Below are 23,159 nucleotides of genomic sequence, written 5' to 3'. Positions count from 1 at the left end.
TTTGGCTTCTGAAGATCCCCTGGATACAGATAAGCAAGCCAAAAACAAGACACAGTCTCATTTCTCATGCTCATGAGCAAAAGGATGTGGGAAGAACAGCTTCATTAGCAGCTCCAGACTCCACAAAAGGGCTGACTGATACTCCAGACAGCTCACATGCAGATGTTTTTTCACATCAATGCCTGCACAAGTTATCTGCACACACAGATCTTCCCAATTCTAGCATGTATGTTAAAAATATCATGCAGTGTATTCACTTATCGCATTCAAAAGGCCGGTCAATTGAACAACCAACAGCATTCTTCAAGTTAAAAGACTGAAGAAGTATACTAATGCAAGTTTCAATCAGACACCCGAATGCAGACATTAAAAATACCCCCAAATTAATCTCCAGGACAAATCTATTTATGCAGTTGCTACAGAGATGAAACATGCACAGTGGGTTAGAAAATTATTTCAAATTTATTGTCTCTTTTACTACATCTACATGATGTGATGTGTGACATGACCCTGGTCATCTCTTCCAATACCTAAAGGGGTCTGCAAGAAAGCTGGAAAGGGACATTTTACAAGGGCTTGTAGGGACAAGACAAAGGGGAATCATTTTAAAATTTTAATTTTAAACTGAAACAGGAGATTTAGATTAGACATTAAGAAGAAATTCTTTACTATGAGGATGTTGAACATTGTCACAGGTTGCCTGGAGAACCTGTGGCTGTCCCATCCCTGGCAGAGTTCAAGGTCAGATTGGATGGGCTTGGAGCAACCTGGGCTAGTGGAAGGTGTCCCTGCCCCTGGCAGGGGTTTGGAACTGGATGAGCTTTAAGGTCCCTTCCACCCCAAACCATTCTGTGATTCTATAATTCTGTGATTTGACTTGTAGTAATCATGACAGAAGGTTTCCCTCCCAGCTGGCACAGAGGTGCAGGACATCCCTCTGAGTGTGGCAAAGGACATCAACCAGCTCTCAGGAGCAGAAGAGGTGAAAGAAATTGACTTCTGTGGTGCCTCAGTTTTCTCTTGCCAGCTACACATTTCCCCCACCATGGTCCCACCCAGATCGCAGCAGGTTCTTCAGTCTCAACACTGTGCTGAACATCAATAGACTCAGGTAGCTGATACAGCATCAGTTCTATCATTGGAGATAGTTTCTAACAAAGTGTTATCAACAGTGAGTTCTGAATACCACCTGCTCTTAAAAAGTCCTAAATGTCAGTATTCAAAGTTCCACAGGTCATTATCAATGCATCTGTAGCACACATTCCAACTAAACCTTCACCTTCATGGATTTTGAAAATACTGATTTCCTGACCAATTCTATTAAAACTTTAAAAACCCACCCAGTCCTACAAATGATCTTTTTCTTACCTGCATCCCTCTCATTTTCTGGAATCGAGCTATTGCATCACTGATGGTGTAGACACGAACGTGGCCCATGTGAAGCTTTCCAGAAGGATATGGGAACATAGAAAGCACATAAAATTTTGGTCTTGATTTCTAGAAAGAAATTTTAGAAAGTTGTAAGCACATGAATTTGCACTTCACTTGATTAAATACAAGTGCACATTATAAACTACAAGGTACTGTGAAGAGAAACAAGGTTCTGCTGGATTCTTCATCAGATTTAAGTTCTTTAGGGAGGGAAATGTTTTACCAGACTTTGCTGTCATCTCATATATTCATATGGCACTTGAAAATTATGTTTTAAATCAATTTTTACTCAACAAAAGACTAACAGAACTGCAGCTTAACAAATCACCATTCCCTACGGTAGCATCTGTAATTGATTATCTATGTGCTGTTAGTCTGTCCCACCAAAATAAGAAAACACAACAGATTATATTCTTTAAGTATAGTTTAAAAAAGTGTTTAACTCTGTATTTACAACAAACATGGAGCTTGCTCCTGGCCAGTTGCTTTTTGTCAGCTGAACTGCAGTAACTCACTAACTCAATCATGAACATCCACTGAAGTGAAACCATTCAGCTCCACTACACTCAGCTCCAAAGAAGTACTACAAGCACTATCTTGCATACTGAAAAGAAAGTAAAAATTTCATTTAGTTAGATTTGAGTAAATTGACAGAAGTTACACAGAAATCAAATGTTATGTCTCTCACATTAAGTTATTCCTAATGCATCTCGATTACCATTGAATTTATCACCAACACATGCTTGAAAATTTCCTATAGTATTTTTCTTATGTTAATAATGAGGAAAAAAAGGCAGCTTTTAGTATTTTGAAAAGAAGTCCATCTATATTTACCAAATGCTCCTTCTTTATCACTTTTCTCTAATTCTAGCAAAATCAGAAATAATGTGAAAACTTCGCTGCAGCACTACTATCTGCCTCTTAATATAAGGTGTTATTAAATCTACTTCAACTGTAAGGATAAAACAGAAGTATCTTTAAAAATACAGTTTAAACTTATCAGATCATAGAATGTATGATATATGATACCTGTGCATTTGCATATTGTCAGGTATTACAGACAGAAGCCTAAATTAGTGCTTTCCCTGCTACTCCACGCACGCACACTATTTTCATCTCAGTTTTCCTCTGCAGAAAAAGCAAACCCCTTTTCTGTCTTTGACACTTTGATATGTCAGGTTTTTGTTGGAGAGGGAGCACACTTCAGGAAAGAATAAACAAAACCGAAGGGAGGCACAAAAACGCTTTAATACCTATGTGAGTGAGCGTAATTTTCAAGGCAAGAAGAGTCAGAGACCAGGATTACCACTGTTTTCAAGATTTTTTATTGCATGGGAAAGCTTTTTCTTTCCTGCAAGTCACTTACTACTCCTAAAACACTGTAAACCACAAAATATCCATTAAAGATCATCTTCCCTTAATATGGACTTTAACGAATGACAGTGTGCAGTGTAATAGAGTTGGCATAACCATCAGGAACAACATCTTGAGAAAACTGTTTATAGAAGTTAAAAACATAAGTGTTTCATTTAAACTTTAAATAAGTAATTCCTAAATGTGGTATACTAAATGAAGAAAGAATTGATTACTTGAACACTTCCTACATTTACAGGTTCATACTTTGCTTATCATCACGGTTTTCCCCAAGTTTTTTTTAGTTATTATTTCTCCACCTATTTCATCAACTGTTTTTAATAGTCTGCTATTGTATGAAAGTATTTTCCCCTGAAACATAACATACATCTTAGCATTAGAAACTGACTGTAAGTTTCAATTAACTTCATTCTGAAGAAACAAAAAATATCAAACATGTAACTTCCAAATGTCTCATAATACTTACATCAGTTTCTGAAATTCTGCAGAAGTGATCCTTTATTCGTGGAAGCCACCAATTTTCAACTCTTTTCCTTGTCTCCAACCCATAAGTTTTTTCCCATTTCCCCGTCTCACTGTAAATAGTTCTGACACAAGCAGGAACCAGTCTCTTCTGCCATTTAATTAATCCCATGAAGCCATTTAGTTGTCTCTTCAAACACGAGGAACAAGCACCAATTGTCTGACAAACCGACTGCATTCTTAGGGTCATGATTTCTGAAAAAGACAAAAATATGTATTTCAGTCTACAATATATTATAGGAATTCAGTGGTTATTACAGTTACAAGAAATTTGGTAGCTCTGAAACATTTTAGCTTGATTTAGATTACTTGGTTGGTTTTTATGGTATGTGCATTTTATTTATTTACCATATGTTTGAATAATAAAAGCATTTATTCTTTTAGCCCAGAGAATTAACGGTGCCTCTTGAATGGAACAAAACTGTTCCGTTAGATGTCTTCCCTAATAAGAGACTAATCTTGCATTCAATCTCCCCTAAGAGCGCGATTAGCTAGTTGAGGGTGCTCAGCATCAGAAAGATGAACAGGAGAAGATGACTGATGGTGATAGTAAAAATTCAGAATCAAATAGGGAGAAGGGGAAGTTGCATGAAATTATACTGAAAAAACTACTGAATTTGTCATCATCGAAAAGAGATGGGGGGATGACTGTAATTAGTAGATTTCAACTAGATATTCTAAACTGACTTTTGCTACGGCTTCCTCTTTCAACAAAAAAAACAGCTAAAAAACTCCTCAAATGCTTTAGAGTGAGTCTTCTGAAATAAAACTACTCAATGGGAGAAAGATCATATAGTCCACATGCTCAGGATCTGTCTCAGTAAGATATTTGCTGATTTTACTTCCTACAGTAGGAAATACAGCGTTAAGCAAATTCCATCCCCTACTCTGAGATTTCTTCATCTTCACCCCTAATTCCTTAAAAAAAAAATCCAAAACACAAACCAAATTAAATAGTTTCTTTTTTTAACAGTGTTTTCTATCCTCTGTGGCTGGGGCTTCTTTTCAATTTTTGGTCTGTACACTTGACTGTTGTACCAAGCCTTCTATTTCAGTCAGCTCAATTTTCCTTGCAGTTACATCAGTAAAATTTCTGTGTAGAGAAGCTCCATACAACAAATGGTTTTATTTATGTATTTCCCATATGATAGCAACATTATCAGTAGAAATAACTGCTATAGCACCTAAATAAGGTCCCCAGTAAGCAAGTGAGATTTATACTTCCTTAAAATCCACCTCGAATGCATATGGAAGCTCTCATTTCCTCTCATTACATACCTACAGAATTGTACCTTTTGTCTCTTTAGCTACCAAACATGCACTTTCAAACATTTCTTTTTCCACTCAAATATCATTCTGGTGTTGTTATTTTCTTTTTTGTTGTTGTTGGTTTGTTTTTTTTTTTTTGTTTTTTTTGCTAATCTCTATAACCTTTCTCATTTGTAACAACAACAAATCCAGGTCTGAACTCAGGACTCCCAGCGCAGATGCTTGAGTTATTGAAGAGACACCTAATTTCTCCCCCCCCCCATAATCTTAATCACTCACCTCAAAATCAGCAAGATAAGCACTGTTTTGCTTACTTTTATTAATTATTTCCTTATTACTTATGTCTTATTTCTATTACCTAAATCTATTTTACCACAGAAAGGAGTACTGCCTTGTGGCAGACTACTTTGAGCATTGCTGATTTACAAAATACCCGTTGTAAAATACAAGTTATACACATCTGAATCCTTTGCTGAAGGCAGACAGAAAAGACACAAGCTAGAAACTTGTGCACAGCTCAGAAGAAACCCACCTGCCAATGTCACACCTGCCAGCGCACATTTGGGTGACCTCAGGCCCTGCACATCACGCGAGCAGGGGTCAGAGCAGCGGATGTAAGCTGGAAAGGGGACACAGTCTGGGTCACAGTACCAGAGCAAACATCACTTAACCACATGGACTTCCAGGATGAGAAAGAGATCTCTTTCCTGCTCCCGGACACAAGATGCAACAATCAGCAAGCCACAAGTTGGCCAAGTAAAGACATACAGAAGATATCCAAATACAAAAGATGTGGCACTAGGTGGTTCTGTCTTTCCAGTGCTGTGTGCATGGGACTAAGACAAGAGTCCACCTTCTCACCACAGGCCAAGGCATCCCAGCCAGCACTGCTGGGGTCTTCGAAGCATCAGGTTACAAGCCAAAATTAAGAACAAGTACTGACATGACAAGAGGGAATGGCTTTACACTGGAGGAGCATAGATTTAAATTAGATCTAAGGCAGAAGCTCTTCCCTGCGAGCGCGCTGAGGCGCTGGCACAGGGTGCCCAGAGAAGCTGTGGCTGCCCCATCCCTGGCAGTGTTCAAGGCCAGGTTGGACACAGGGGCTTGGAGCAACCTGCTCTAGTGGAAGGTGTCCCTGCCCATGGCAGGGGTTGGAGCTGGATGAGCTTTGGGTTCCCTTCCAAAACAAACCAGCCTGGGATTATACAAAGTCAGCAGGTGCACAAAGAAGCTGAACTGACAAAGGAAGAAAAGGCGAGTCCCTGCTTTAGCAAGATACAAGAAGCACACAGGAGAGGAGGCCTTCACTGAATTAAGATACTGAAAATTGCCCGGTAAGGGCCAGCACACTCCCTTCACTCTGACACAGCCAGCCAAGCTCTTTTCGTTTCCCTAAGACTCAAGTTTGACTCACAAAACAAACCACGTATCTCCCTACGTTCCTCCACTCTTCCCTGCAGTTTATTAACAAAGGCCCTGTGGGACTGGGAGCCGGCGGGGGGGAGAGCAGTCACAGCCTGGGAGTGCTGCGGGGCACAGGTCCGCTGGCGGAGCCGGCAGCAGCACGGCAGCGGAAGCACCGGCAGGGCGTGAAGACGAGGCAGCAGACTTAGCGGAACCATTGGCCTGACTGGTTACCTGCGCGCTGGAGCTCTCTCCCTCAACTGCCTCCCTTGGCCCTGGGCGCCGCCATCTTGATCTCGTTATAAGGGGCGGGCAGTCGCTACGACCTATGTAGCGCCTCCGCACTGCCAGCGGCGCATGCGCCGCGTCCGGCCCGGCGGGACTTGAGGGAGCGGGCGGGCGGCCTCTGGGAAGGCGGAGCTGAGAGTGCGCTGGAGCTCCGCCCAGCCCAATCCGGCCCCTCCCTCACCCTCCTTTTATAGACATTGCCCCGCCCTCCCCGTTCCACCCCCTCCTTTTATAGATATCACGCGTCCTCCCCTTCCTTTTATAGCTGTAAAGGCGCCATCCCCGCCCCGCCCCCTAATCTCACAGGCCCCGCCCCGCCAGCCAGGGCCGTCCCCCCCTCCAGGAGTTTGGGACGTCCCAGCGGCATCAGTTGGTGCCCTTAGGGAGCTCGGCTTTTCGCTGGGGCTGCTCCACTCCTGCGCCAGGCCGGGGGGGTGGCTGACGGGGGGGTACAGGGTGCAGTGCGGGATCCCGCCACCCTCATGAGATGGGATGGGGACCCTCATCCCACCCGAGGCGGCCGTGGGGCACCCCCAGGGTGCTTTGGGGAGCAGGGGTCAGGTGTGCTGCAGGGTGCAGCGATGCTGCCGCGGACCCCCCACGATCTGCGGGCGACAGCAGGGGGTGAGGGCATCTTTATTGGGGTCCCCCCGCACCCTCAACCAGCCGCATCCTGCTCGGGGTGAGGGGAGCACCGCTGCCTCCCCCCCATCCCCTCATATCCATACCCCCTTCCACCCCCCCGCGTCCCGGCAGGACCCTGTGCCCTCGGTGATCGCTGTCATGGCCCCCCCCCCGGCTCCCGGTGCATCCCGTCGCAACCACCGCGGAAGCGGAGAGGGCCGTGGGCGGGCTCAGGGGTCCTGGTGTCCGGAGGGGTCTCGGTCTCCGCGGTGTGCACTGGGCGGTACTGGGAGGCACTGGGCAGGAAGGCGAGGGTCACTGGGAGGCCATAGGGGTGCCGCGGGGCGTGCTGGGCCGGACGTCGGTCACTCGGCGGCGGCAGGTGAGGCAGGAGGGGGCGGAGGGGCTGGAACGAACCCGGGGAGGGGTTGGGCAGGCCTGACCCCCAGTTGTGCCCATGGGGGCAATGGGTGGTGGGCTGACCACCCCCGGGGGGACATGGGGAGGCCTGAGCCCACCGCACAGTGACTCGAGGGGAGTTGGGGGCCCTGACCCCCCTGAAGTGGCCTTGGGAGGGTTTGGGTGGGTCTTAAGCCCCCACAGTGTGGCCTCAGTGGGGTTCCTCACCCCCGGTGTGCCCATGTGGTGTTTCGGGCAGGCCTGACCTCCCCACACAGTGACTTGAGGGGATCTGGGGGGCCTGATCCCGTCACTGTGCCCCGAGGGGTTGTCACCTTCCTTCCATGCCCCCCCCCCCCCAAGGGCCATTTTGGGCTCCTCGGTGTCCCCAGGCTGGGCTGGGGGGGTTGGTTCTGGGTGCTTTGGGGGGGTCCCCTAGACCGTGGGGTGTCAGGGCTGAGGGTCCCCCATTGCCTGCACCCATTGTGCCCCCCTGCCATCCCCTAAGGCCTCGCTGTCACCATGGTTCCCTGGTGCTCATCCCGCATGCAGGGGTCCGGCTCCAGCTCCACACCAGGGTCCGTGGGGCCATCATCGTCCCCCTCCGACACCTCGTGAGTGACGGGGGGGGGTGGTGGTTTAGGGTGGTGGGGGGGGGGGCACCCAGAGCGACCCCTTCAGCCCCCCCCCACCCCATCCCCACAGGGATCTCGCCAGCGGTGATGACTCCGGCAGCGACTTCGAGGCCACGCTGCAGCCCTGCGGCAAACGGGGACCCCAGCCGGGGCCGAAGCACAGCCATGTACGTCCTGACCCTCCCTGCTCCCCCTTCCACGCGCGGCTGCCGTCCCACGGCACCCCCAGCCCCCTGCAATGTGTCTGCCCCCAAGGTCAGGAAGCGTCCCCGGGTGATGGAGCCAAGCGGTGACTGCAGCAGCACATCCACAGTCAACCCGGAGCCAAACACCCTCTTCGAAGCCGTTAAATCGGCCAAAATTGCCGTGGAGGTAACCGGTGCAGCACGCCCTGGGGATGCAGGGCCGCATGGGTGAGGATTTGAGGGCAGAAGGGGGATTTGCGGGGCTCCCAACCTGATTTTGCGCCCACAGACAGTGGTGGACGACTGGTTGGAGACCTACAAGCGAGACCGTGAGGCAGGATTCTTGGAGCTCATCAACTTTGTTGTCTGTTCCTGCGGTTGCCAAGGTCGGGGTCCCCAGGGTGGAGGGGTCCCCTCAGTGCTGCTGGCGGGACCCCCATTTCACCCCTCTCCCTCTCCCCCACAGGTGTGGTGACACCAAAAATGTTCAGGGACCTGCAGAACTCGGAGATCATCCAGCAGCTGACGGAGCAGTTCAAGGAGGTGCTGGATTGGCACAGGGGTGGGCGATGGAGGCGGGGGTCCCGCTCACCCCATCCGTGTCTCATGTAGGATTCATCCGAGTATCCCTTTTCACTCAACACCCGACCCTGGCGCCGTTTCCGGGCTGGGTTTTGCGAGTTGCTGACAGCAGTGGTGCAGCGATGCCAATTCAGCATCATCTATGATGAGTTCCTGATGGGTTCCCTCATCTCCTTCCTCATCAGCCTCACTGATTCCCAAGTACGGGCTTTCCGCCACACCAGCACCCTGGCAGGTAGGCAGCACCCACGGGTGGCTCCCCTTGGGCACCCCATGGAAGGGGTGCCGGTACCCACAAGCATTGCGGTCGTAGCCATGAAGGTGATGTCGGCGCTGGTCAAGGTGGCGTTGAGCGTGAGCGTGCACCAGGAGAACAACCTGCGGCAGTACGAGGCCGAGCGGAGCAAGGGGCCCGGCCGCCGCGCCACCGAGAAGCTGGAGGCGTTGATGGTGACACGCCGGGAGGTGAGTGGCGGTGCTGCCGGCATGGTGACGGTGGCACGGGCCCTGGGTGAACCGCGCCACGTCCCCACACCAGCTCAGAGAGCAGCAGGAGGAGATCGAGAACACGATGAACGCCATCTTCAAGGGCGTCTTCGTGCATCGCTACAGGTTGGTGGCTCGGGAGTGGAACGGGGGGGTCTCGTGGGTGGGGGAGAAATTTGGGGGTGAGCGGCAGGAGACCCCCGGCATTGCCGCGCACTGCAGGGACGTGGTGCCGGACATCCGAGCCATCTGCATGGAGGAGTTGGGGATGTGGATGAAGACCTACGCGTCTTCCTTCCTCACCGACAGCTACCTCAAGTACATCGGGTGGACCTTGTACGACAAGGTGGGTACCGATGGGGGGGGGCATGGGGGGCTGCAGGGATGGGGCCCTGCTGACAGCTGCCACTGCAGCAGTGGGAGGTGCGCCTGCGGTGCGTGAAGGCATTGCAGGGGCTCTACGGCCACCGGGACACGGCTGCCCACATGGAACTCTTCACCAGGCGCTTCAAGGTGAGGGGGCCTCCATGGGAGGGTCCCTTGGGTGTCTCCCCCACCCCCTGGAGGGTGACACCGATGTGTCCTTCACCAGACACGCATGGTGTCCATGGTGCTCGACAAGGAGCTCAGCGTGGCCGTGGAGGTGGTGAAGCTGTTGACACTGATGCTGGAGTGAGCGTGGGGATGGGGTTTTGCAGGGGATGAGGGGACACCCGAGAGGCCTTTGAGGACCCCCCCACCCTTCCTTCTGCACAGGAACATGGAGGAGGTGCTGACGGACGAGGACTGCCAGAGCGTCTACCCGGTCGTCTTTGTATCCCACCGGCCTCTGGCCACGGCCGCTGGGATTTTCCTGTACCGCCGGTGAGCAAGACCCAGTACCCAGCACAGCCCATCCTAGTGCTGCCATCACCCACACACAACCCCCCAAAACACTGAGCCTGCCAAAGCGTGAGTCAAGGCTCCATGTCCCTGCCAGCTCCCCTCATCCCAGCCTCGTTAGTGCCAGCATTAATGAGAGCGGGATGCCGGAATGGCCAAATCCAACGGGAGCCACCTCTGCTCGTGCACCAGCCATGTGTTTATCTCTGCACAGGCTTGTGGCATCGGCAGTGTTTGGGTTTGGCACATCTGGGGCAGAGGCAGATGTGATCCCCTGGGATGCAGGGATCAGGGCACAGCCCACGGTGGGGGTCATGAGACCCCTCTATCCCTGTCTCTTGGGTGTCCCCCAGGTCTGTCCCCAAAGTGGGCTGTACATGGGACCCCCCCCTCCATGTCCCGTGGGTGCCTGGTGCCTGCGTGTCCCCCAGCTCTGTCCCCATGCCAGGAGGGATGTGGGACCCCCGTGTCTGACTCTGTCCCTGTGTCCCCAGGCTGCTGGACCCCCAGCAAGGTGCGGGCATGGATGCATCTCACAACAGGGACAACAGGACCTTCTTTCAGGTCCTTCTGACCTTCTTCATTGAGATCGAGGTGAGGATGGCCTTGGGGGGCCAGGCGGGACAGTGGGGTGGTCCCTGTGGCCGTGACTCCCCTGTCGCCACCATCCCCAGCTCCATGAGCACGCAGCCTACTTGGTGGACAGCCTGTGGGACTGCGCCGGGCCTCGGCTGCGGGACTGGGAGACCATCACCGCTTTGCTTCTGGAGGAGTCACCTGCTGAGGGTATGGTGCTACTGGGGGACACCAGAACGTGCTGGGGTATCATGGAGGAGGCACTGAGATGGCACTGGGAGATCCTGTGCTGGGATGATGCTTTGAGACACAAGGAGGCATGTGGATGCCACTGAGAGGCACTGGGAGATGCTGGGAGGTGCTGGGGGATATTCCTGGGGCATGTTGGGACGTTACTGAGAGATACTGGGATGTCAATGGGAAGCACTAGGACAGCCATGGAACACTGGGATGTCCCTGTGTTGGCTATATCGTCACCACCGCACTGGTGGGCAGTCGGGACTCGTACTGGAATGTATTGGGATGCCCTGGGCCCCCATGATGCAGGAGATGGGGAGGTGCTGGTTGCATTCCAACCCTTATTCCACCTGTCATTCCAATCCTTCCCCCCTCATTCCCCAGGTCTGGGAGACCAGCAGGAGAAGGCACTGGTGGAGATCCTGGCAGCCAGTGTGGTCCAGGCAGCTGAGGGGCAACCACCTGTGGGCCGTGAGCCAGCCAAGAAGGTAATGGGGATGGGAGCGGGCAAAATTGTGGGGGAGAGGGTTGGGAGGAACTCCCCTTGACCCCCTGTTTTTGTCCCCAGCCTTCATCCCGAGGGCGGAAGGCGCAGATGGAGGAAAGAATCCGCCTTACTCACTGCCTTATCCCGGCTCTTCCCAAGCTGCTGGGCAAGGTGACGGGGAGCAGGGACACCCCACTGGCATCCCCAGGGCTTTAGGGGAGTCGGTGTTGACCCCCCCGTTGTCCTCCTCATCCTCTCACTGTCATGTCCCCCCAACCAAGTTTTCGGCAGATGCTGAGAAGGCGGCTCCGCTCCTGGAGGTCTTGCGCTGCTTCGACCTCAGCATCTACTGCACCGGGCGGCTGGAAAAGGTGTTCTCCCCTGGTGTCACCCCAGTTTGTGTCACCCCCCCGGGTAGCGTCTGATCCCCCCAGGACTGGGGCTGAGCTGCTTTGCCCCTCAAAACTGTTGGGACAGGGATGGGATGCAGCGTGTTCCCCAAATGTCCCCTTTGGTGGTCAGGTGCCCCCCATCAGCATGCTGTCCCCTCACCCCAGAGTGTCAGTGGCTGTCCCCATCCTCACAAGGGGGGTCCATATGTCCCCATGGGGGGCCCTGGGTGGCTTTGTCCCCGTGGGGAGGTGACGTGTCTCTCCTGCAGCACCTGGAGCTGGTGCTGGAGCAGCTGGAGGAGGTGGTGCAGAAACACACGGAGCAGACGGTGCTGGAAGCTGCATCCCGCGCGCTTCACGCACTCTGTGACCCTGAGCTGGCGCTGCAGCGGCACGGGGACCGGGTACGGAGCCGCCTGGCTGACCAGCTGGCAGACAAGTTCAACCAGGAGGTCACCGAGATGCTCCAGGTAGAGGGAACAGGGGCATGGAGTCAGGACAGGGCTGAGGATAGGGACATAGAGCTGGGGACAGGAACTCAGATAGGACAGGGCTGGGGACAGGGACATGGAGCTGGGGAGAAGGCTGAGGAGCTGGACATGGAGCAGGGATGGGGCTAGGGACAGGGACAAGAAGCCAGGATAGGGCTGGGGACAGGTACATGGAGCTGGGCTGGGAACAAGAGAGGGACGAGGACCTATAGGAATATTGGTGGCCTGTGTAGGGATGATTGGCAGGGAAAAGCTGGTCTAGGAAGCACTGGATGAGGGAGACAGCAAGGGGCAGTGGGGAGTGGGGTGTCCCCAGCTGGTTGTGGGTCCTCAGCCCTTCATGGGGTGTTCCCAACCCCTGGCCCTACCCAGTCCTCATCCCTGGACGAGGAGGAAGTGTACAGCATGGCAGCCACACTGAAGAGGATCTCCATCCTGTTCAAGTGAGTGGGAGGCCACACGCCATTCCTGTGTTTGTGTCCCCAAGGGTCCCCAGGTGCCCTCATTCCCTTCTGCTCCCCATGTCCCCATCCCCTGGCATCCATGTCCCCATGTCCCCTGTCCCATCTGCTCCCTGTGTTGCCGTCATTCCGTCCCTGTGACTCCATGTCTTGTGCCTCATGCTCCACGTGTCCCCACCCCTGTTCCCCATGTCCCCTCACCCTGCTGATGCTGCTCTGTCCCCACAGCGCCCATGACCTGACGCCCTGGCAGCTCTTTGATCCCTGCACCCAGCTCCTGCAACGTGCCGTGGACACGGGCGAGGTGCCACCACAGGTACCACCCTGGGGACACAGCGCTGGGGGGACACTAGGGACACGATTGAAGCACATCCCTCACCCATATCCATCCCTGCAGGTCCTTGTCCCCACCATCACCTGCCTCTATTTCCACATCCTCTGGGAGCTCTCTTGCTTGCCCAGCACGGATGTCCCTGAGGTGAGTGGCCACCAGGACAATTTGGCGTTGCCCCTGTGTCCCTAAAGGCCATTGTGTCCCTAAATGCCACCATGTCCCCAAACATCACCATGTCCCCCTGCCCAGGAGCAGCTACAGAGCCTGAAGACCAAGGTCATCACCTTCTGCTCTCTGTGCCACAGCTGCCTGTCCGACACGGACACTGGCGTCCGGGAACAGGTACACAGGGACCTGGAGGGATGGGAAGAGATGGAACCAGCCCTGGTGCCGAGCCCATCCTTGTGTTCTCAGGCCTTCAGAGTGCTCAGCGACCTGCTGCTGGTGTTGGGGCCATGGTTGCCAGAGGACGGGCGAGAGGAGCTGTCTCCGCTGGTGCTACGTCCTGATTCTGAGCTGCAATCCCAACTGGCTGCCTTCCTCATGGACCACGTCTTCTACCCTGCTTGTAGACAGGAGGAGCTCTTGGCCACCAGTAAATCACTGGGTGACCCCCCAGTGTCACTGCAGGGTGCTTGTCCCTCCCTTAACTGTCCCCTTCTGTCCCCATAGAGGACAGTGAGAGCGGCATCGAGGAGCTGCACCGACGCCGGGTGCTGCTGGCCGGCTTCTGCAAACTCATCATCTACGGCGTCTTGGAGCTCAGCGCCGCTTCCGACGTCTTCAAGCACTACACCAAGGTAACCGGGCGCACCGGGGCGGGTCCCCGCTGTCCCCACAACACCTCGGGCACATTGGGTCCTGTCCCTCCCTCCCCAGTTTTACAGCGATTATGGGGACATCATCAAAGAAACGCTCAACTTGACCCGGCAGATCGACCGGCAGGAGTGGGCTCGCACCCTGCTCCTCAGCCTGCAGCAGGTGGGGGGGTGTGGTGGGGGGGCCTGGGGGGGGCTGGGTTCCCCTGGGGGCTCTGGAGGGCTGCTCTAGGGAGGTCTGGGAGGCTCCAGGTTGTGTGGATGGGGTTTGAGGGAGAGGCCTGAGTGTCTGCGGGTACTGCAGGGGGTTGGGTGGATCTGGAGTGGTCTCCAGGTGGGTCTGAGGGGGGCTTTGGGGAGCTCTAGGGAGGTTCTAGGCGATGTGGAGGGGGTTTTGGGGGGTGTCTTTGGGGAGATCCAGGGATCTGGGAGGCTCCGGGGTTGCTCCAAGGGGGGTTGAGGGGGTGTCCAAAGGTTCCCCCTAACCCTGTGCCCCCCACTGTAGCTGATGACGGAGCTGCTGCACCAGGAAGGTCCCAACTTTCAGATGACGGAAGCTTTCCCAGAAATCCGGGACTTGGCGCGAAGGTTTTCCCTCTTCTTCAGCCTCCAGCAGGTCCGAAGCCGCCCGCTGCTGCTCAACATCCACAGGTACAACAGGATGAGAATGGGGGGGGGGGGTGGGCAGGGGGATTTTTGGGGGTGTCACCCCCTCCTCATACCTTTATCCCTGCCAGGGAGGGGATTCTGTTCGCTTTCCAGAAGACCCCAGGCTCAGAACCGGGATTGCCACCCCTCAATTTACCCTTCCTGGAGGTGCTGAGCGAGTTTTCGCCCTGTGTGCTGCGCCCAGATAAAGCTTTGCTGTGAGTTATTTGGGGGGGGCACCCTAGGGCGGGGTCTGGGAGGGTCCTTTCAGGTCTGTTTGGGTCCCATTGGGGTCCTCAAGGTCAACGCGGGGACCCTCGGGGTATGTGAGGTGTCTGTGTGCCCCCCCAGTACCTCACTGACCCCCCCCCCCATACCTTTGTCGCCCCTCCCCAGCTTAACCTACCTGGACAAGGTGTCGCGGGAGCAGCTCGGGGTGCTGGCACCGGGTGACACGGGGCAGTGGCAGTCCCTTGTCACCTACCGCAACTCGCTACAGCCACAGGATGAGGGGGGGACTGAGGAGAGCGGCCGTGGGGCAGCGCCCACCCCACACCCCACCAAGAGACCCCGCCTGGAGGGTGAGGATTGGGGTGCGGGGGGGGTCGGGGGTCCTGGGGGTTGCATCACCCCCAGCACCCATCTGGGCTCTGTGGGGTTGGGGGGGTCCTCATGCTCAACGTCCCCCCCACAGCCCCACCGCAGGCCCCCGACTCCAGCCCACGGCCGAGCACCCACCCCTCCAGCCCGGCCTTGACCTCCACCATGTTACGGGGTGACCCCCGGCCCCCCCGGCCGTTGTTCTCCGGCTCCATCCTCTCCTCACCACAGCAGCAGCTCCGTGACCCTGCGGTGCAGTCGGGTGATGGCGTGAGTGAGGGGGTTACGGGTGGGGGCCACTGAGGGGGTGAGACTGAGGGGCTTGGGTGGCTCAGGGTGGGCATTGGAGAGGAATGGGGCTGCTGGTTGACTGGGGGAAGCAGGGAGGAGAAATCTGGGATATTGGAGGGCACAAGGTGGTCATAGGGGCTGTTGGGGGCTCAGGGGGCAGCATGGGGCTGACTGGGCTGCTGGGGGGGGCATTGGTGGGTGCTGGGAGGCACGGGGTAGGCACTGGGGGGGACCTGGAGGGTGCTGGGGGGGCTCAGGGAGGGCAGGGGGGGTATTGGCGGTGTTGGGGGTCTTGGAGGGGATGAGGGGGACATGTCTTTTGGGGGCTCAGAGGGCAGAGCATGGGGAGAGGTGGAGCTTTTGGAGGGCATGGGGGGGTACTGGGGTGTTTGGAGGGAAACACTGGGTCTGTTGGGAGAGGCAGGTCTGGAGGAGTCCCTCCACCCCTCTTCTACCCCTGCCACAGCCTAATGATGGTGGAAGAGGAGGAGCAGGAGGACGAGCAGAGAGGCGAAGAGGAGGAAGAGGAGGGCAGGGTGAGCTCCTCCTCCCAGGACCCCCTCCAGCCACCCTGGGGTGCCCCACCTCATTTGTGTGTTTCATCCCCCCCCAGGGCTGCCTCTGGGACGTCTTTGACAGCGTGTTGAACATGAAGGTGATCTGGGAGGGGAGGGCGTGGGTTTGGGGGAGCCTTTCCCCCAACCCCCCAGTTTGGGGGACACCCCCTTCCCTTTCTGCCCCCTCAGCCCCAGGATGGGTGATCCAAGGACCCCAGCGAACCTGCCTGCGGTGACACGGAAGTTTGGAACCTGTTTATCACCGTTATGAGACCAAATCTGGGGGGGTGGGGGGCACCCAGCTATTGGGGGTTGCACCCCCCATGGGCCAGTTTGTTGACAGTTAATAAATAGTTGTTTGGCAGCTGCTGGTGATGGGGGGGTTCTGCGGGACGGGTGTCAGAATGGGGGGGTCCCCTGGGTGCGGGGTGGGGGTTTTTGTAGGGGGTGTTAGGACGGGTCTTGGGGTGTGTCCCTGCTTCAAGGCACATGGGAGACATGTGAAACCCAGGACACCCGTGGTTGAGAGTAACACTACCCCAGTCCCAGAGGCAGCAGATAGCCACATGCACACGGAACCACCAGTTCTGTGTCTTTAAACCAGGGATCAGGTTTATGTCGAGTGCTTTGGTGTTCAGTGAATAGTTTGTGTGTAAACCAAAAAGGTACCCCACCCCCCCCAGAGATACAAAGAGGTTTGGGGGGTCTTGACCCCCCCAACCCGCTGGTGCTGCTGGATCCAATCCCAGTCTCAGACTTGGTCAATGGTTTATGTCTAAAGGAGTGTGTAGCACTGGCACCTTCTTGTCCAAATTTGTCCTGCACTCCAGTACTGTCACAAGGGGGGTTTCCTCCAGTCCTTTACATTTGACCAGCCTGCAGTGTCCCAAGAGAGATGAGACCCTTGTCACCAAGTCAAACCCCGAGACTGACACAAAAAAGGCTTCAGGTGAAGTCTTTTATTATACAAAATACAAGTTTGCAACAGGGTAAGGTTCACAGATTGCTGGCTTTACCTGCAAGACCACAGAGAAACAGTGAGGAAGTCATGCTCATCACCACCACAACAGCGCACTGGTGGCAATATTGCACCAACCAAGACTCCCTGATTCCCATCCATAAACTGATCCGTAGACTGGAGAGCCAAGGAGTGATGAGCAGGACCCACTCACCCTTTCGCTGGTGCGGAAGTCTCGTGGAGAGTAGACACCAACAGTAGACTGCTGTGGCCTGAACGAGGTCATGCCACCAGTGGATACTGCCATAGTGGACATGCTGGAATTTACTCAGTGTTCTTCGCTTCCTGGATCCCCCTGGGCTAGGAGGTGCAGCCTGCAATGGGGCTGCTTCCCAGAGGAAGGAGTGAGGAGTGTGTGACAACGCAGAGCAGCTGCTGGCTGGATTCCCTTCCCAGGGTCCAGCAGCAGCACTCAGCACACACCTGGCACCTGGGCCCAGTTCAACTTTGGTCGAGGACGAACAACAAATCCTCTTTTTTGCTTCCAGCCGAGCTCTTTAGGGAATGGGTTGCTCCATTTTTCACAGCTCTTCCATGACATTTTCTACCTGTCAAGTGATAAAAACCATTCTTCTACATTAGTGCAGGATTCTACTGTTCTTAACAATTCTCTTTAAACGGTATATGTAATGACAAGGTAGTTGTTGGTATAGTAATTTGGTTTAAATATGTCTTCCAAATAAGATACTGTATTTATAGCAATAATCGATCTTAAGGTTTTAGTAGCTGCCTTTCGCTCATCAACCAGGCTTGTTACCTTATCGTAGATCAGGTTGGTCAAGCAGGACCTGCCCTTCCTGAGCCTGCGCTGACTGGGCCTGATCCCTCTGTTTTCCCACATGTGCTTTACGATTTCACTTAGGGCCATCTCCTCCATGACCTTCCCCGGCTCTGAGGTCAGGCTGATGGACCTGTAGTTTCTGGGTCTTCCTTCCTGCCCTTTTTGTAGGGACGTATCACACTGCCCAACCTTCAATCCCCTGGGACCTGGCCACTAGACCAGGACCACTGATAGAGAGTGGCTTAGTGAGTTCCTCTGCCAGCTACTTCAGCACTCTGGGGTGGTACCCATACAGCCCCATGGACCTGTGTATGTTGAAGGGGAGCAGGAGGTCACTAACCATTCCCTCCTGGCTTATGGGGACTTCAGTCAGGTCCCCATCTCCATCACCCAGCTCAGGGACTGAATACCCTGAGGATGGCTGGTGTGACTACTGAAGACTGAGCTAAGAGCAGCAGGAAGTACCTCAGCCTTTCCCTCATCCTTGGAATGCTCAGGAAAGAATTCCTCTAAAATAGTCCAACTCTGAAACACTGAACAACTCTGCTCTCATTTTCATTCAGACTGACACCTTTAAAAAGCAAACCAGAACTTTTATACAGCACCTCTTTGTAAGTGTTAGTTACAAAACAGTAAATAAAATCCCTGAATTGTTGGTAAAGACTGAATCAGGAACTTGTGTGAGAACAGCCAGGCGAATTCCAATACAGTCACCTGTCTTCACAGAACTTCTTTCATCTGCATGGCATTAAAAATTACTCCAGGAATAATGCTTTCAGTCATCCACTTCAAGTGCTGCAAACCTATTAACACTGCATAAATGCTGAGCTTCTGGGAGAGCACACCTGATGGCCTTTTTTTCCTTACTAGAAGCTTTCTTCTTTTTGCAGGACTCAGACTTGCTCTTGCAGACCTTGATCTTCTGGAAGAAGTCTGGAGGTACAGTTGACTCCACTGTATTTAACAGAACCTGATAAAGCTGAGTCATTTTTGGAGATGAACTAAACAGATTTTCCACTGAAGGTATGGATTTAAGCTCTTGTAACAGTCTGTGCACAAGGGTCCCAGTGTAAAGCCTGCTCAAAGGAAGGAGAGAATTCTCATTTAGAATAGCACCTCAGCAGGACAGGTCCAGGAAAACATGCTGCTTAATGAAAACACAGATCTCAGCTACATCCAGCATCCAGCAGTGCGCTCCTTAGGGATACCTATTCTACTCGATATCTTCCTCCATATGAATACTGTTAAACAAGAGAGTTCAAATGTAGTAAAATTGGCCAGAGGGTTTTGATAGAGAAAATGAAATATGTGAAAGTATTGCATCAAGGGCTTGTGTGGAAAGCCAACCTCTGAAACATCCTTACCTACTTAGGTCTGGCTCAGGGAGAGGACTGCCAAGTAGCTGGTTGAGATACAATCCCATCTGAAGACAGCACTGCCACTGGCAAAAACTGTGTCCAGCATCTAAATCAAAGTCTTTATCTTCCAGTTTCATTTCCTTCCATCTTAGAAATTCGTTATACGCAGTAACATCATCTTCAGCACATAAACCTGTGGCATCTAGGTGATAAATAAAAAATGACATGCAAATAAATGTTCTGCTGTGAACAGTACAAAAAGGGACTGTAGCGATAGGACAAGGGGTAACGGGTTCAAACTTAAACAGGGGAAGTTTAGATTGGATATAAGGAAGAAGTTCTTTACTGTAAGGGTGGTGAGGCACTGGAATGGGTTGCCCAGGGAAGCTGTGAATGCTCCATCCCTGGCAGTGTTCAAGGCCGGGTTGGACAGAGCCTTGGGTGACATGGCTTAGTGTGAGGAGTCCCTGCCCATGGCAGGGGGGGTGGAACTTGAGATGATCTTAAGGTCCTTTCCAACCCTAACTATTCTATGATTCTAAGTATCTGCAATGTGTAGGGTCTTCAAACCCCCAGGTCTGTTTCAGGAAGCATTAGTAATGTTTTCAACTGTCTCAAACTGAACTTTAAGATGTAAGATTGTGTAAAAACTGAAGCACAAATATCCATGAGAATCTCAAATTGTGAAATCAGGAGTTCTATTTGTTAGGTAATTCGCTGTCAGGGGATCAGTTCCAAACAAGGTGTCCATCTCGCTCCCACCCGTTTAGGAAGGATCTGGCAACCCTGACATTCCAGTTTCTATGAACTGGAACCTAAAGAAACCGTGTAACTCTGGCATGCCTATCTTTGCCATCCAGTGAAGGACTCCTACAGGAAATGCCACTGTGACTCTAGGAGGTATAAATATTACTGAAACAATTTCTGTCGTACTTTACAACTTCCAAACTTCTGCAGTACACAAGCAGGTAAAGAGTGTCCGTGCAGCTCCATTTGTAAGTACAGATGACAACAGAAAAACTCACGAGGAAAACCACAAATCTATCAGACTGCATCAACAGGTATTCTCTTCTGATGCATGAGTGTGTTAAGCATACTCTTTTATATCTAAATCTTTTATAGCTAAATCTTTTAGTCTAAAGAAAGCATTGATAAAAGCAAATCAATGTTTTACATGATGACAAAGTCCTGCTTTACCTCTATGAAATGTTAAATTGATGGCCAGCACTGTTCTTCTGCTCTATCAATGCAATGAATGTGACACCTCAGGATGTAGTGCAAATCCATGCCAATTCATCTGAATTTAGATGATTTGCCATAAATGAGGAAAATGGAACTCTGGGATAGGTTTTCATAGTAGCTGAACACCTGAACTGTATTCTTTGGACACATACCTGGATCATTTATTATCCTGTGCAGTTCTCCAGATACTATCATTAGAAGTAAAGCCTTTAGTTGATGCAACTTCACTTTCGGCTCTGAGCAACATATCCAGTAACACGTTACAGCAACAGGAAGTTGTAAGTGACTGGGGATAGGTTCCAGAAAACTCATTTTCACTCCTAGAGTCTCCAGCAAAAGCATCTGCCGGCAGGACATGGGCACCTGAAAATAAATTGGAGTGGAAGAACAAAGGTAAGAGACCACTTGCAGTGAGCAATTTCCAAAAGGCAAATAAGCTTGTTTGGGACCAGGCAGTGGTTCATGGTTTTGATTAAAAAATACTTAAGTTTCATAGATCCCATGAACAGGAAATATTTTTAAATGCTATTTAAGCCTTAGAAACGATGCAGTTAAATGCTGGGTGAAGGAGAAAAGCATTTTATTTCACAGGTGCCACGAGGTTTCAGCCTTTCTTCGAATCAGGTGATTTAATTCAATCTCCTGTGTAAAAGTTGCCTCACTTGGAAAACCTTGTAACCACAATGTATTAAAATTACTTGGTATGGTAAACAAATACACATATATAAAACTTCATGTTGTGCCTCTTAGAAGTTGCCTTACATCGCGTGCTTTGCGAGAGGTAACGTTCTCGAAAGGAATGTCTACAATACTACATACACAGCACTACACACAACCAACTTCTCGTGTCATTTGTCTTGGTACATGTGTTTGGGGAGAAAACCCGTGTAGCCTTTCAAGGCCAAGCTGAGAGCCCTGTAGGTCCCTCTGTATTAAGGAGTTACTGAGGTGGCTTCCTTCTGGCATCACAGTTAGCAACCAGCTGGCAAACTCGAGTCCCAGCTGGGTTTTGCCACTGGCGAAACACCGCTAACCACTTACCTCCACTAACTTCTCCAAAGAAAAGCTATCATCACAAAACTCTGTGGGTAGGCTTGCTGCTTGAACAAAGGTTTTTCTAAGTGTCTTTTGGAGCCTGCTGAATTCACAGAAAACCGGCAGCTCGTTGCTTCCAGAAGCAGCTTCAGCATTTTGAGATGCTTTCAGAAGCAGTCCATAGATCACTTGTCGAATGGGCAAAGCTGTGCTATGTGCGCTAGGTCTCTGCATGTTCTCCACCTGAACACGGAGGAAAGTGCTTCTCAGCACCAGGGCATTGATGATGAACGGGGCCAGCTTACCTTTTGCCAAAGCATCGAGCACCCACTGTGGCAAGCCCGCTTCCCTGCCGGCCTCGCATTCGTACGTGCTGCTCCGAAAGAAGTCCTCAAGCTTCACGTCAGACGGGGTATAGTCCTGCATCGAGGCGCACAGCAGGTCCCGTACTTCTTCCCTCTGGTGCTTCTTCACGTATCTCAGCACGCCGTCCACAGCCTCGGCGGGCTCGCTGAACTGGGCCAGCCAGCTCAGCAGCCCCCGGAGGCGGGCGTGCTTCCGGCCGCCCCTCCGCGACCTCACGGCGCTGAGGAACGCCTCGAGGGCCGCCAGCTCGATGTAGTCGTTCCCGCACACGACGGCGAACAGCGGGAGCAGGCTCCTCCGGAGCGCGCCGAAGTGCCCGCAGAACCTCTCCGCCGAGAAGCAGCGAGCGGGCACGTAGCGGCCCCGCGCCCCGTCGCCCCCGCCGCACACGCTCCGCCACTGGAAGTGCGTGAGGGGGCAGTAGCCGCCCGCCAGCTCGAAGACGCAGAAGTCGCTATCGAGGGAGAGGACGGGGCAGCCCCAGCGGTTGGCCAGGCCCGCGATCTCCCGGTCGGCCTCGGCGAAGCACTGCACGAAGGGCACGCCGAGCCGGCGCAGCGCCTGCAGGAAGGCCTCGCGGGTCAGCAGCGGCACCACGCACCCGCTCTCGCCACGGGAGAGCCCGTGGGCCGCCCGCAGCCGCTCCGCGGCGCGCTCCTGCAGCGCCGGCAGCTTGCGGTCGTCGGCGCCGCGGCCGCCGTCCAGCACCACGAAGGGGGAGACGCGGCAGGCCCGCAGGCTGCCGAAGAAGTCGCGCACGGTCGCCGCGAAGAGGCCGTACTCGCCGCCGCGCCGGGGGTCGGCGGCGGAGGCGAGGCAGAGCTGGTGGTAGAGGCTGCTGCCGTCGATGACCAGCTTGGTGTCCCGCACCCGCAGCTCGGCGCAGAACCCCCCGCGCTCCTCCACGAACCCCGCCAGGCCCCGCACGCCCATGGCAGCCCCGTCACCGCGCCGGGCGTGCTGCTGGGAGCGGCAGGCGGAGCCCGCCCGGCACAGCTCCTCCTCCTCTTCCTCCTCCTCCTGCCCGCTGGCGGTCACTGTGCGAGCGCCGCTTCTCCTAGCGACGGGGCTGCTCGGGAGCAAGGGGCTGCGGCCGCTCGCTCCTGTACCCCGGGCTGGCAGCGCCCAGGGGAGCCGGAGGAGCCGGAGGAACGGCAGCCCCCGGCGGCAGGCGGCCCTGGCGCTGAGGGGCAGGAGCCGGTGCGGAGAGCGCGTACCTGCGGGCGAGTGCAGACGGGGCGGCGAGGGAGGCAGGATGGGGGCTATGCCGCCCTCGGCCCTCTGTGCAGGGGGAGCGGGGACTCCTCATACCTCTGCGTGTGAGAGTGTGTGTGTGTGTGCGCCCCAGGAGCGTGAACCTCACCCGCTCTATGGACGAGGTAA

The 23,159-nt window shown here is 53.5% G+C and overlaps 3 protein-coding genes across 7 annotated transcripts in view; 1 reads left to right on the top strand and 2 right to left on the bottom strand.

Annotated features, from left to right (window-relative positions):
* Positions 1-6,454, bottom strand: part of LARS2 (leucyl-tRNA synthetase 2, mitochondrial) — a 57,054-nt gene extending 50,600 nt beyond the window's left edge. Inside the window, exons 1-4 of one of the 3 annotated variants that reach the window (XM_065665594.1) lie at positions 6,238-6,449; positions 5,129-5,215; positions 3,272-3,522; positions 1,369-1,497 (exon numbers count right to left, since the gene is read on the bottom strand). In XM_065665594.1, coding sequence (XP_065521666.1) covers positions 1,369-1,497; positions 3,272-3,517 — 375 coding nt within the window. In that variant the 5' untranslated portion in view covers positions 3,518-3,522; positions 5,129-5,215; positions 6,238-6,449. Of the gene's footprint in view, positions 1-1,368; positions 1,498-3,271; positions 3,523-5,128; positions 5,216-6,237 lie in introns of all 3 variants that reach the window. The other 2 variants (XM_065665595.1, XM_065665593.1) reach the window with 2 other exon arrangements.
* A 397-nt stretch (positions 6,455-6,851) lies between these two features.
* Positions 6,852-16,340, top strand: LOC136007620 (cohesin subunit SA-3-like). Of its 2 annotated transcripts, XM_065665591.1 has the most exons (33): positions 6,852-7,297; positions 7,823-7,928; positions 8,020-8,116; positions 8,205-8,321; positions 8,424-8,520; positions 8,601-8,677; positions 8,747-8,951; positions 9,030-9,181; positions 9,255-9,328; positions 9,425-9,548; positions 9,617-9,715; positions 9,795-9,874; positions 9,959-10,066; positions 10,579-10,678; positions 10,759-10,870; positions 11,282-11,385; positions 11,466-11,555; positions 11,666-11,755; positions 12,046-12,246; positions 12,640-12,710; positions 12,957-13,044; positions 13,126-13,206; positions 13,312-13,404; positions 13,477-13,657; positions 13,735-13,862; positions 13,942-14,043; positions 14,386-14,531; positions 14,618-14,746; positions 14,925-15,109; positions 15,223-15,398; positions 15,886-15,955; positions 16,033-16,074; positions 16,166-16,340. In XM_065665591.1, the coding sequence occupies exons 1-32, from the start codon at positions 7,075-7,077 to the stop codon at positions 16,053-16,055; spliced, it is 3,729 nt and encodes a 1,242-aa protein (XP_065521663.1). In that variant the 5' UTR covers positions 6,852-7,074; the 3' UTR covers positions 16,056-16,074; positions 16,166-16,340. The 2 variants fall into 2 exon arrangements, with proteins under 2 accessions (XP_065521663.1, XP_065521664.1); XM_065665592.1 differs by lacking the exons at positions 6,852-7,297; positions 7,823-7,928; positions 8,020-8,116; positions 8,424-8,520 and having other exon boundaries at positions 8,314-8,362.
* A 580-nt stretch (positions 16,341-16,920) lies between these two features.
* ASTE1 (asteroid homolog 1) lies at positions 16,921-22,736 on the bottom strand. 2 transcript variants are annotated; one of them, XR_010609771.1, is made up of 5 exons: positions 21,417-22,736; positions 20,528-20,738; positions 19,140-19,335; positions 17,418-18,851; positions 16,921-17,234 (listed from the first exon to the last, which is right to left on the bottom strand). XR_010609771.1 is itself a non-coding variant. In XM_065665590.1 (4 exons), the coding sequence occupies exons 1-4, from the start codon at positions 22,707-22,709 to the stop codon at positions 18,551-18,553; spliced, it is 2,001 nt and encodes a 666-aa protein (XP_065521662.1). In that variant the 5' UTR covers positions 22,710-22,736; the 3' UTR covers positions 16,921-18,550. The 2 variants fall into 2 exon arrangements, 1 of the variants encoding a protein (XP_065521662.1); XM_065665590.1 differs by having other exon boundaries at positions 16,921-18,851.
* Between the last annotated feature and the right edge of the window lie 423 nt (positions 22,737-23,159).

Source organism: Lathamus discolor, chromosome 2 (genome assembly GCF_037157495.1).
Source record: "Lathamus discolor isolate bLatDis1 chromosome 2, bLatDis1.hap1, whole genome shotgun sequence".
Taxonomy (NCBI): Eukaryota; Metazoa; Chordata; class Aves; order Psittaciformes; family Psittacidae; genus Lathamus; species Lathamus discolor.
The sequence above is the reverse complement of the archived record's forward strand: the minus strand, read 5'-3'. Positions and strand labels throughout refer to the sequence as shown.

Bases quoted from the DNA above. Each gene is read 5' to 3' on its own strand.
- LOC136007620 (XM_065665591.1), top strand. From the start codon at position 7,075: ATGGCCCCCCCCCCGGCTCCCGGTGCATCCCGTCGCAACCACCGCGGA. The intron at 8,322-8,423 runs GTAACCGGTGCA...TTGCGCCCACAG, and splicing joins CGGCCAAAATTGCCGTGGAG to ACAGTGGTGGACGACTGGTT. The intron at 10,871-11,281 runs GTATGGTGCTAC...CTCATTCCCCAG, and splicing joins GGAGGAGTCACCTGCTGAGG to GTCTGGGAGACCAGCAGGAG.
- ASTE1 (XM_065665590.1), bottom strand. From the start codon at position 22,709: ATGGGCGTGCGGGGCCTGGCGGGGTTCGTGGAGGAGCGCGGGGGGTTC. The intron at 19,336-20,527 runs GTATGTGTCCAA...TTTATCACCTAG, and splicing joins CAGGATAATAAATGATCCAG to ATGCCACAGGTTTATGTGCT. The intron at 18,852-19,139 runs GTAAGGATGTTT...TCCTTTGAGCAG, and splicing joins CCTGAGCCAGACCTAAGTAG to GCTTTACACTGGGACCCTTG.